Source organism: Typha angustifolia, chromosome 6, assembly GCF_048772165.1.
Source record: "Typha angustifolia cultivar Huaian chromosome 6, ASM4877216v1, whole genome shotgun sequence".
Classification (NCBI taxonomy): domain Eukaryota; kingdom Viridiplantae; phylum Streptophyta; class Magnoliopsida; order Poales; family Typhaceae; genus Typha; species Typha angustifolia.
Window position 1 is genome coordinate 4,898,672 of NC_133244.1, and position 14,201 is coordinate 4,912,872.

Here is a 14,201-nt window from a genome sequence, read left to right on the forward strand (position 1 = left end):
TTTCACTTCTTTTTAATGAACATTGTAATATCAATGAACTCTTAAAAAAAACCTTACACACGAAGTTATAAGCCCGCTAGACTAAAAAAACCATAGTGACCCTAATGCTTACTGGCTTGTAACCTTAAAACTTTAAAATATATATATATATATAACATAATGGTTGCGGAATTACAAGCTTACAAGTCAACAACTATCGGGTTTATGGGCTTGTACTTAACCCTCATAAGCCCGTTGCAAGCTTACAAGCCCACAACCTTGTGAAATAAAGAAAAAATAGTAACCCTAATTGCAAAGCTTATAAGCTGCAAATGTGCAACGAGCTTACATGCTTGTATTGTAAGCCCTATGTCGCTCTTTCAAGCGGATCCTTATCCTTATTTTTTTTCGTATCAGATTATAGATAATAATCATACTCTTAACATAACTCACAATTAAACACCATATTTTTCTTAACCTTAGTTACTCAAACGAGATGATTCTAGAATAACAATGCCCCGAGTGACCTAATCACATAGTGTTTGCTACTAATTCCATATAAAATAAAAGAAGAAGAAGAAAAATACGGGGGAGCGGCCGACAACATCCATAAAAAAATCTACTCCCACGTTTTAGGTATTAGACTTAGGTATTAGACTTTGAGAGTTGGAGACATTTGTTGTCGTTTATTGCTCTAGTGGTGGACTTCGTACCACGGCATTGATTACCACATCCTGCATGTGTTTAAAGAGGTTACGACTCATTAAACATTTCAAGGTAAAGCCATGAAGGTGAAGGTGACACATAATCTCACAGACAAAATATGGTGGGAGGATTCACACCTTAGTCTATATATATTTATATATATATATATATATATATATAGTGTAAATCATATCTCTACCAATGGAATTTGGTGTGCTTATTTAAATTATATATATATATATATATATATATATATATTGTTGCGCATGGGCATAGATTAGGGAAGAGGATTTGACATAATTAGTGGAATCCAATTCACTTTAGAACCTTTTAGGTATGGGTCTTGCACTTTCTCACTGCCCCTTTTAATTCACTATTCTTTCCTCTGTATATAAATATATATTGGAGTTTTACACATTAGACCCTATATTTTATCTATTTTATGATTTATACTCGTCTTTGAGGTTTTTGTAATCGGTCCCTTACTTTTCCTTATAATTCTTATTTAATATCATCCGTTAATTTAAATGATGCCGGCAAATAAATATTCTGTTATAATATATAAAATAATTTATAAATACCTAAATTACTCGTTCCTTTTGGAGGGTGGGTAGAGAGGAGGAAAAATAGTGGTGATGATATTTTAGTAATTTAGTCAATATTAGTTAGTCAAAATAATGTTAGGGTGTTAAACGAGAATTATAGAAGAAAGAAAGGAGTCGGATTACAAAATCGTCAAAGATGATGTGTAAATCACAAAATAGGTAGAATATATAATGTGATTTGTAAAATACCCTAAATATATTTATCACCCTCTAGTTATGCTCAAAATTACTTTATTACTTCAAAAAGTCTTAAACTAAGCTCTGGACTTATAAATGAAGTGAGACTGTTAATTCTTTTCTGTCAAACTTAACTTAGCACCATCAAAATGATCAAAATACCCATCATATTTGTTAGACAAAATATGCGAGTTTTAAAAAAAAATGATAAATGACCAAAATTGTCATTGCGCTCAGCTAAAATTTGACAAAAAAATTAATAGTATCACTTTAGTCTTAAGTACAAAAACTAGTTTAAAACTTTTTATAATAGAAAAATAAACTAATTTTGGGCATAAATACAGAGTGATACAATGTATTAACCTATATTTTTATTTTAAGTTTGAAAAATAGTATACGGTGAGTATATATTATTAAAAATAAAAAATATTTTCAAAATACTATAAATTAATATGTGTACTTATATTAAGTCAGTTTAAATTTTATTTTTCTCTATTTTTGATAGACATGATTTTTTTTAAGGCAAAGGTGGCATCTAGCCCTAAAATGTAATACCATGATATAATAGTAATATTGGCACACATAATGAAACTTTGTATTGAGCTAAAACGGAGAAAAAAAGTTAAATGAGAAAGAAATTTTGAATTGCTATGTAATTTCATTTTCACCGCTTAAACTATCATCCATTTTTATAAACTATCAGAAGTACCTTACTTGATCTCTTTCATTAGAAGATTATTATGTACTAAAAGTAAAAGTTTAGGGGGTTATCATGCACAAAAAAAAGTTCTGAGAGTTATTGATAAAAAATGATGATAGTTCGGAAGGTGAATGGAATTATTCATACTTTTTAATACAATATTATATTTCTATTATGTTCTAAAATTTGCTTAAGTTGATTATTGTATACTCTAATATATAGAGTTTAGTTCTAAGTTCTGATCATATCATATCTTTTTTAAATGCATAGAGATTTATATTAGTTTATATTTTTATAAAATCTATATTGTTATGGTCACTTTTGCTGAAGATGAATTTCTATCTGAATTGATAATCTGGGCAAAAATTAGCACAAAACCTGTGAAGATAATTGAGATCGATCTAACCGTTGGATTGATCTGATATTTGGATATAATGTTTCTCTATAGGTTAGGAACCCAACAAAACTAGAATCACAACAATCGGATAAGTAGATCGAACGTTATGTATGAAATAATGATCAAATTTCAGGAGATAGCGGAATGAATGTGGAATATATGGTTAAGGTTATGAAAGATGATTATAGTACGGTGGATGGATTAGTGTGTGGAACTAGATGATGAGAAAGAAGGGAGCTTTCAGGTATAGCTGGCTAGAGAGAGGAGGGAGAAGCGACGAAAGATTAACCTCAGCTATAGATGGAAACTTAGGTTAGATACCTAGGGGGAGAAAGTAGGAGGGAGAAGATGGTTCAAGCCTAAGTGAAAAACTAATTCTAATATTCAATAATCAATAAATGCTGCTTCTCCACATATATAGAGGCTAGCCAAACATCCAAAATCCTAAACAAATCATATTACAACTCAACTTAACCATAAACAAGTTTTATTACAACTCAACTTTCTCGTCGTCCGTTCGAACACACCCCGATTGCGTTCGAATGGCTAAAATGCGTTCTCTATATGTGAGAAGACGAATTAGGCATTCGATCGGTTGCATTCGAAATGCAATGGCATTATGGTGTTCGAATGCAATGGCGTTATGTCGTTCGAATGCATCTGCTAGAAACTATTTTATTTTCCTAAAACATAAATAAAAATTAATACAAATCGAAGCGGTTTCACTATGCACTTAAATTAAGAACCGCAACACTTAATCCTAAATCTAAGCTCAAAATTATTTTCAATTCACACTCGATAGCTCCTCTCGGTTACGACCTCCGGATAGAGGTAAACATAAAAGAAAGACCTAATAAAATCTATTCTAATAAATATAGTAAAGCTTATTCAAGTAAATATAAATGCATAGTATATAATCTATTATGATAAATAGATAAAGTAAAATAATTATATATGGCAGCAAATACTTTTGATTTCACCCCTCCAATTCCTCAATTTTTAATCACCTCGCACTTTCCAATAGATAAAGTGGGGGCATTTGCTCTTCAGTGCTCCAATTCCTCATTATTATCACCCTTTTCAAGTCCTTGAATTCTATATGGTGAGGCCTCTCACTGCCATATCTTATCTGTTTCCCAAATGAAGTGAAATTGGATGGGAGTTTGCATCATTGCTTCAAGGACTAATTATATGCCAACTATTCATTAAAATCACAAAATATCATTGTTACCAACTGCATTTCACTCAATTTTTCTTTGTTTATTTTTTATTACTAAATATTACATTCGGGGTAAATGAGTTATAAATTTATTTAGTTAAGTAGAAAAAGAAAAAGAAATTTTCACCTTATATTTTTATTATTTATAAATTGAGCTATATGATTTTAGCAAAAATATTCCGAGAGAGATATTATTTCTAAAATAACTAAAATATTCTTAGTATGACTTAATTGAGGGTATTTTTATAATTTTTTTAGTATAGTTAACTTAACTTAGAGGTTCGATTAAGTTTAACTAACAAATCTAATAGCAAGTTATTTTCTGTATATATTTGCTAAATTATAAGGCTCGCTTTGTAAATAATGAAAATATAGGGTCGACTGGGTTTGTTATATATAAATTTCCCTTTAAAAGAATTGCGTGTTTAGTAGCTTTTAAACAAATTAGAGGGCTATAATTAATTTAAATCTTCGCATGAGAGACCAAAAGGGCATAGTGAAAAGAAAACACTAATATAGATATCGTTTCAGTAAACTTCGTTTTTAATAAGAATGAGCCAGTTTCATCTCTGCAAGACGTCATATATCCATCCAAAAAACGCTATCAAATATATCTTGCATAGCTCAATGAAGTAGAAGCCCTAATTTTTTTTCACTTCCAGAACTATTATACTTTCTCACAGTGACCCTTGAATTTTTTTTTAGTACATAATGACATCTTAAACTATCAAAAAAATATCTCACTTAATTCCTTCTGTTAGGAGGTTATTATATACGAAAAATAGAAGTTTAGAGAGTCGTTATGTAGAAAAGAAAAGTTTAAGAGGTCATTAGTAGAAAATAACGATAGTTCAAGGAGTCAAAAAGGAAATTATCCTTTTATTTTGTTGATGTTGATACCTATCCTTTATAATAAAAAAAGATGTCGATATTAATTATTTAAAGAAATAAGTAGTTAATGAGTTTGATGAGAAGTAAATATTGTGCTTTAATCTTTTTCTACTTAGGATTTTTTTTTTTTGTTAATAAAAGCAGGCCGGACATAGTGATGTTATTGAGGAAATGGTAATGCATAGGGGGGATGAAGAGGAGTTACGAGTTATAGGAAGATGAGAGAAGAGAAAGCCTTAAACAACACTTAGGAGGAGGAGGAGGAGGAGGAGGAGGAGGAGGAGGAGGGAAAAGAGGAGTTCCACTCCTTTCCAGATCTCGACGAGGGACATACGCAGTCCAATGATCATTCAGTCCTCCCTCTTGAAAACTCGATAGTTTCTCTCGTTTTGCAAAAGCCACGAGGACAAATTGAAGAGACAATATGTTGCTTATCGTAGCTTCAGTCATAATGACACTGTTCGCTAAGAAGACTAACAATACGAGAGTGATAGCATAGGAGATGGCAGCCCTAGGCTATGAATTAAGGAAAAAATTTTTAAAAAGGTTTGAGAAAGTTGCGCTAAAAAAAAAGTTAATTGAGGGATTTCAGCATTTCACTACAATGAGGACAGGGAAAAGGGCCTAACAATCCCTTCTTAGATAGGGGGTCACCCATATACATTTTGTGAAGAATAATCATCCAAACGAGTGCCTTCACTTTGGAGGGCTAGAAAGTATTTAAAGGCTAGTGGTCAATTGTGGCCAAAGGATCCTTAGAGCAACAAAGAGTTGGAGGCTACTAAGAAGGATCTTGAAGACGAGAACCTCCAAGAGATGCATTAGGCATACTTCCAAGTTAATCCAGGCCTTCATAAAGAGTCTTGACCTAGTTGATCTTGCTAAGATCTCATCATTTAATGTCCTAGGCCATTTCAGTATTAGCAGTGTCCTTGAGAAAGGATAAGGGTCGGGAGGAGGAGTGGGAGGCTAAGGGGATATGGGTTTGTAAGGAGGAGATTACCATTCCAACAGCCTGTCCAAAATTGCACCCACTCCTAGTTGCCCGGAGGAAGGAGGTGAGAATAGAGAAAGGAAGAATCATCTTAAGAATCCCTTTCTAGAAAGGTGAGCATCTTTATGGTGGATCTTTGAGAAGGATGAGGCGTTTGTAGTAGAGCTACACGATGACTTCCCTCCAAATCGTTGGTGGCCCAAGTCCTGGCAATCTCCACCACCACTTGTCAGGGAGAAATTTGTCGAACCTCCTTAGTTCCTAGACATTATCTACCTAGCCTCTTAGGAAAGCAGACTTTGGCCCAATTGATTCTATAAAAGAAGACTGAAATTGATGCCTCACCCTTCTAAAGGAAGGCCCACTATAAGGATTCAATCCTTCTGATGATCGGATCCAGGGCCCATAATACCAAGAGGAAGTAGGTCAGAAGAATCGAGAGCACAGCTTGATTATGGTGAGTTTGCCGCCAATGAACGAAATCCTAGCCTTCCAAGCGAAGAGCCACTTCTCACTCTTAGCAATTATAGACTGCCAGTTATGGGGCGACCTAGGTAGTTGACAAGGAAGAGGTTATCTTTACACCTAACTGTTGGACTTTAGCCAGTAAGCAACTCTAGTAGGACAATACCAAAACTATAGATATCCACAGTAGAGCATTTCATCCCGATCTACTGGCTAGACAGCCATATTTTGGAAGTATATGTCTCATGTGTTTTTGCATAACACATATCTACCTTAGTAGGAGGGTTTTTCATATAAAATTTTACTGTATTTTATTACTAATATTTTATTATTTTTTATAGTTTAGTGAGATTTAATCTTACACTAAGTTATGAGCATGCATCTTATAACTAGTGCTATTGGCAGACAACAATATAATTTTTTCTGTATTAATTACTAGATATCCTTCTACTACATCTTCGTCCTATGATCACTAATTTTACTTCACTTAACTTAATCCTTGTATAATTAATGATTTTGAGTAATCCACCTATTTAGTTATATCCTAATATACTAATTAATAAACCATATTATAGTTTACTTTACTGTGGTTTAGCTCAATTTTAATTGAAACACTTAAACCTTCCTACTTATTGAACTAAATTATAATTATTAGATTTTCTATCAAAAGTTAATTGTGTTACATTGGTGCCAATATTTTTGGCCATAAATAGATTATAAAATTAACAGACTAACCCTGGTATTCTCAAATAACACCATATTTTTGTTAGGATAAAGAAATTTTTTTTCCATTTTACTTAACTCAGATTTAGACATTAGAAGAGTTAAATGCTTAAGTTTAAAGTAGACGAGAGTAAATTGAAATCGATCCAAACCACCTGGAATAAATTGTAATTTTTTTCTAATTAATATTTGCCTTCATTTAGCAGCAAGATGCAACTCAATTAGCATAGTTTAGCCTAGGATTTATTACAACTTGGAATAAAGAAAATTAGTAAAAAGCAACAAACCTAGACAATCCTCCATCTATGAGGAGTGGATTGACAATAACCTAATCAATGCAACTTATCATCAAGTCAGAAGGAAAAGGATGGATCACAGAAATCCCATTAATCCACTGAGTTAGATCCAAGCAAAGCAAATGCCCTCCTTTAGTAGAAGCCACTGAGGTTTCCATTCTTTCCATCATGCATCCAAGGACACAAATATTTAGTTGCGCATTTACATGCCATTCCAAAAAGACATGGCGCCATAACTTAGTTTCACCTACTAGTGCTTCAAACCTAATATAAATATATACATATAGTGCTCATAACACGTATATATATATATATATGCTCCAATCGATCTCTATATTTTGTATATATACCCATAGATCTCTTCACCAATGGTATTGCTATCAGTATGATGCCATCCATGGATTCCAAAACATCTACACCATTAGAAACATCTCAGCACTCAGTGTTGATAGACTTTGAGGAAGCTATGAGACCAGAGGCGCAGCTTGGCAAGTTAAAGGAGGAGAACAAGAAGCAGTTTGGTTGCTCTCTTCTTCCTCAGCAGTTGGTTGGCATTGAGACCAGGTGGGTGATTCATGGAGTCAAGATAGGGTTAGCTCTGGTCTTGGTGTCCCTCCTCTACATGCTGGAACCGGTTCATGACCGGCTCGGCGACAACGCTATGTGGGCGGTGATGACCGTCGTAGTCGTCTTCGAGTACACCGCAGGTATATCCGCTGTACGTATGACATATAACAATAGCTAGGCGGAGGCATCAGTCGGTGTGTGTGACAGGATTTGAACTCATAACCTCTCGTCTAGTATCACCGACCGCTCTAAAATCTTAAAAGCAGTTAAAAGTAACAGTAGAGTGATTTTTATATTTGATAATCTAACACTATCTTGGTGTAATCACTAGGAATTGCTTTCTTTCACCAGGTGCAACCATAAGCAAGGGCGTAAACCGTGGGATTGGAACTATCCTTGGTGGTGGTCTTGGTTCTTTGGTTGCTCTACTGGCTCAAGAGATTGGTGGAATTGGCAAAGCATTGCTTATTAGTGCATCTCTCTTCTTTATAAGTAAGCTTCGTTAATTTGATTACAGTTCTCAATAATTTATTAATCACCTTTGCTAGTCAAAGTCTTACACTATAATAGTCATCCGAAACTTTAAAAAAAATATATCTTTAAGAATAATTATATTTAGACCTCTCGAACTATCATTCTTTTTTACATACACTATTGAAAATATCTCGACCGCAAGGAACATAAACTAAGACTTCTTCTTCTTTCTTAGCATTCACGTGATTTGCATGCGATAACTTATGAATGCATTATTACCGTATAAATTTTTAGGTATACCAGCTTCGTATCTTCGAATGGTTCCTAACTTCAAGAAGAAATATGACTACGGGGCTTTGATTTTCATCCTCACCTTCAGTCTGATTGCAAATTCCGGCATCCGTGGCGATGAAATTATCAAGATTACATGCGACCGTCTCTCATCGATATGCATGGGCTTTGCCATTTGCATCTTCGTAAGCTTATTCGTCTTCCCCAACTGGGCTGGAGATGAGCTCCATGCATCCCTCGCCACTAAGTTTGATCACCTTGCTTGCTCTATAGAAGGTATATATGCTCATGAACATTATTTTTTCTAAGGATTTCTTTACCATAATTATCATGCATGAAAGCTTCTTCCAGATATCATAATTGCCCTTAAAATCATTAAAATGGAGCTCTTTCCAATGTATCATTCCCTTTTAAAATGGTTTAAAAATTTTCTGATATAACACCGTAATTTAAATTTAAGGGTTTTATTTTATTTTTTACATGCATATCTTTTCAAAAATCTCTTATTTACTTGTACACTCCTCTAACGTTGATATCTATACCTCTTAAAATATATGTTATTTGTATAGATATCTGTCCGGTTATTTTTCAATTAAGTCTCAATAATTTAATAGAAAAAAAAGAGATAAAAATATTTTTTAGCTAAACATTTTTATAAAATCTAGAATACGGATAATTTTATCTTTTTATATCTAATTATTCAAATTTTAATGATTAATTAATTCTAAAGGGGTATCCATACAAAAAAAATAGGGTTTTAAAGAGTATATATATGTAAATATCAAATTTAATTAGAAAGGTATACAAATAAATATGTGATTTTTGAAGGGCATGTATGAAAAAAAAACCCCTAAATTTAGCCTAAATATCAGAATATTTTTATTTTCTAATAAAAATATCTCTGGATAAAATTATTATTATTATTATTATTATTATTATTATTATTATTATATATGTCTATTATTACTATTACTATTATTATTATTATTATTTCTCTCCACTATTCCAGAATACATGGAGGAAAATATTAATCCACAGGAAGGCAAAAAAGAAACACAAACAGCTTATAATCATCAGAGATGTAGATCAATCATCTCCTCCAAGTCAACAGATGAAACTTTGGTATGAATTTTTTTATGATGCTTTTAATTAATTATTCAAAACTACCATTTAATTTTTGGATAACAAATTTGATGTCCTAAAAAAGTTTGTTCCCAAACATAATATCCATATACTAACTAATTTATGAAACTAGGCCAAAAATGCAAAATGGGAACCATGGCATGGGAGGTTTGGTTTCAGCTATCCTTGGAACAAATACTTGCAGATTGGGGAGCATTTTCGAGAACTTGCCTGTTCTATTATAGCACTGAGTGAATGTTTGCAATTTATGTATAAGGTGAGATATATTTCTAAATTTTATCGCAAAGTTTTTAAATAACGCCGCTATAATATTATGAGGTTCTTCTAACAACATAGTATCAGAGCAAGGTTATGCTAATAAGAACCAATAAGAATACTAAGATTAACTACAAAGAAACCTAAATTTACTTCTAAAATACTCTTGCCTAAAATACAATTACAAAAGCCAAACTTAATGAATTGTTTATATATTTTGTTTAGTGTGGGTTTAAGATTAGAAAATATTCTTTTAGTAACTTCCATAGAGTTAAATAAAGTAGGAATTTTTACATAATTGCTACTAAAAACTTTTAAAATATTATAATTGCTGCTAAAATTATTGTGCTCTTTAAATAATATCATTCTGTTAGTTAAATTTAATTAATCATAAATAAAACATAACTTATATCCAAAAAAAAGTTATTTTCTCCTTACATAAATTATTAAAAGTTATCCAATTTTATACCTGATATCATAATTCAATGAAATATATTTTAATTATGTAAGATAAAAATCGCTGATAAATATTTTACACTCCTTAAAAAATAGGGCAAGAATATTACGTTAAAAACTAATTATAATGACATTATTGAGAGAGTCAAAATATTTAGTAATAATCTTAATATTTTAAAAAATATAGTGGTAATTAGCGAATATTTGAAAGTTTTCAGTGTCAATTATGTAAAAAACTCACTAAACTATCATCCAGTGTTAATCACAAATTTCGATATTACAATTGCTACTGATTGCCACTGAAATTATTATGCTTTTTTTAAAAATATCATTCCGTTAGTTAAATCTAACTAATTCTGAATAAAATATAACTTACATTCAAAAAAGACTATTTTACCCTTGAATAAATTATTATTAAAAATTATTTTAAAACTATTGCTGATTATTCAACTTATGATTTGAGTTCCCAATTTGTCTGATGTCTCTTACAACAGCATCCACCATCAGAGGCACTGACAGTGGTTAGAAAATCATGTGAAGCATCATGCACATTGCTAGCAATAATGTTCAGAGAATTTGGAAGCAACATCTACAATATGAAGAGGAATGACAAAAAGGAGTTTATCTTAAAACATTTCCATATGATAAGGTCAGAGTTATGTGCACCCCTGCTCTTATCTGAGCTTTCAATTGTGATAAATATTCCAAAGGAGGTGACGAGATGTGGAATCTCTTCTTCTTCTTCGTCTTCTTCTTCTTCTTCATGCATAGTGTTCCAACTGTTAGAAGTAATGGCAAAGGCTGAAGAGATTGCTAAAGAAGTTGAAGAGCTTGGAGATGTTGCAGGCTTCACCCATGTAAAATATACTGAGAGCTAGCTTTTCTTCTGTATAAGAATTGGATGTAAAGAAAACCAATGGTCATATCATCTAGTAGATAGAGCTTATTATTTATTTGGGAAAATATGTATTTAATACTCTACTTTTTCATGTATTTGAGGTTTCTAGTATAGTTTTAATATTAAAAAAATTGCACCATTTATTACAAAATGCATAATATACCTTACTTCACTGTTGGTTTGAATCTCCCACTCAACCATCTCTTCTCCTCTATCCTTTAAAAACTGATGCACCGATTCTCTTGTGCTCCATGTGTTTCTCATTTTATTAATTACTGATTGTTGTGTCTTGTTGAGTTTTACTTAACTAAGTTGGTTTGGGTTAGCCCCATAAGGTGGCTTACTTGGCTAATAAGTGGTTGAGTTAGACTTTTGTTAAGTGGTGGCTTTTACTCATGCCACTTAGTAAAAATAGAAGAAAAAAAAAAGACAAGAGAAAAGGAGGTTTTCTCTACATACAACAAGGGATTGCAATTAAAGGATTTCAAAGCACAAGGATTTTCTTATTTATATCTACAAGGGTGTTCTTGCTTCAAGAAGGTTTGGATTTCTTTATTGAAGGTGTTCTCTAAAATTTGAAATTTGAAGCTAGGGTTATTGGTTTCTTGTGGATGGCATTCTTGTGATCTTGAAAGACTTGTTGTGATGATATTTTTTATAACAATTCTCTTGATAGTGGATTCAATTTCATGCCCTGTGATTTTTCCCTTTGAGAAATGTTTAACACATAAATTTAGAGTTCTAGCTTTCTTTTATACTTGGTATTGTTAATTGTATATCTTTCTTAATTACCATCATTTTTTAGCTTTCATTGTCATAGATCTCTTGGTTGGGAAAGAGAGCTCCTTTCCAACAAGTGGAATCAGAGCCTTGGTTGGTGCACATAAGGTGTTTGACAAAATTTCCAAGAGAGAGCTATGAAAGTAAATACAAGTAGAATGATGAGCTTAAATGGTGTCAATTGGAGGACATGGAAGAGCAAGATGCTAGACTTGCTTTATAGAAATACATGCTATATTGGAAGGTGATGATGCTAAGCCAAAAGATATGTCGAAAGACAAGTGAGAGCTCTTGAACCGGTAATATATTGGTTTCATTTTGTAGTGGTTGGAGGATAATGTCTATCATTATGTGAAGAATGAGACGTCAACTAGCACATTATGGAAAAAGTTAGAAGACTTGTATGAGAGAAAAGTTTGTTAATTTGAAGTACAAGGATAGCACACCAATGGCAGATCACTTGAATGAAATGCAAAGTTTAATTATTTAGCTTGCAACCATGAAGATGGTATTGGATAATGAATTCCAAGTACTTTTACTCTTAAAGTTCTTTTCGAAAAGTTATGAAACATTGGTGGTTACTCTTACAACAATAGCATTGAATGGAGTAGTGATAATGAACATGATGAAAGCTAGTTTGTTTAAGAATGAAATAAGAAAGAAGAATACAGATTATTTACACTCACAAGTTTTTATTTCAGAAAATAGAAGGAATAGCAAAAGTCATTTTTCTCACCACCATGATAAATCTAAAGATAGATCCAAGTCAAAAAAAAGGTATACATTATTACAATCGTGGTAGACTCGGCCACATGAAGAGAGATTGCAAGTTTCCAAGAAAGAAGAATGAGAAAAAGTGAAGGCAAATAAGAGGATAATGATACCACTACGGTCTCGGGTGAAAAATTGATGATATTATCTGCTTGTGGAGAAACTTGTGTTGTCATTACAAACCAAGACTTTGATTGTTGATAGTGGAGCCTCATGTCATGCTACCCCAAGGTTGGATTTATTCACTTCTTATAAGGCGGGAGACTTTGGTTTTCTGAAGATGGGGAATAATGGAGTTGCAAAAATCGTGGGCTTGGGTGATGTTCATCTTGAGACTATTTTAGGTAATAAATTAGTACTCAAGGATGTGAGACATATTTCGAATCTTCGTTTGAATTTAATCTCCACCGGCAAATTGGACGATGATGGTTTTGAAAATTGGTTTGTTAATGAAAATTAAAAGCTACTCAAATGTGCATTTATCTTAGCAAGGGGGAGAAAATGTTGTTCCTTTACTGGATGCAAGCTAAGGTGTACAATGGGCAAATTAATACCATTAAGAAAGAGACGTTTATAGATCTATGGTATAAACGGCTCGGTCATATGAGCGAGCAAAGCCTCCAAGTACTTGCAAAAAGAGCACTTATTTCTAATGTCAAAGGTATGCCATTGAATCGATGTTCTCATTATATTATTCGAAAACAAAGTAGAATTTTATTTTCATATACTTCTAGTAGGAAGCATAATTTATTGGAGTTGGTGCATTCTAATGTATGTGGGCTTATGAGAAAACAATCTACAGGTGGTGCATTTTACTTTGTCACTTTTGTAGATGATGCTTCTAAAAAAGTGTGGGCATATACAATGAAGCACAAGAGTGAAGTATTTGCATTTATAGAGGTGAAGAGTTTGGTTATTGGCTTTGAAATCTAAAAACTAAGAAGTTAGTTAAAAGCCGAGATATTGTGTTCTTTGAAGACCAAACTATTAATGATGTTGACAAGGTTGAGAAGCCACAAGCTAGTGAAGGTGAACTTGTTGACTTCTTGATAGTGGATTCAATTTCATGCCTTGTGATTTTTTCCTTTGAGAAGGATTTTGCACATAAATTTAGAGTTTTAGCTTTTTTTTGTAATTGGTGTTATTAATTACATATCTTTCTTAATTGGCATCATTTTTTAGCTTTCATTGTCATAGATCTCCTGGGTGGAAAAGAGAGATCCTTTCCAACATGTAACATTGTTTATGCAAATAGAAGAGATGAGATTCTTGCCCCTAGTTCACTTGTCTATGAATGATGTTATTATAAAATAATTTTTTTTTATTCTAGTAGTAACTAAATTATAACTCAGCTTCTTTTAGTATATTAATTCATAATTTTTTCTTATCTTATTTCATATAACTTTTAAAAAATA

At 32.3% G+C, this 14,201-nt stretch overlaps 1 protein-coding gene across 1 annotated transcript; it reads left to right on the forward strand.

Annotated features, from left to right (window-relative positions):
• The first annotated feature begins 7,548 nt into the window (after positions 1–7,548).
• Positions 7,549–11,215, forward strand: LOC140761241 (aluminum-activated malate transporter 12-like). The gene is made up of 6 exons (XM_073098503.1): positions 7,549–7,858; positions 8,070–8,210; positions 8,487–8,759; positions 9,493–9,605; positions 9,739–9,882; positions 10,832–11,215. Exons 1-6 carry the CDS (start codon positions 7,549–7,551, stop codon positions 11,213–11,215), a joined length of 1,365 nt encoding a protein of 454 aa, XP_072954604.1.
• The last annotated feature ends 2,986 nt before the right edge of the window (positions 11,216–14,201 follow it).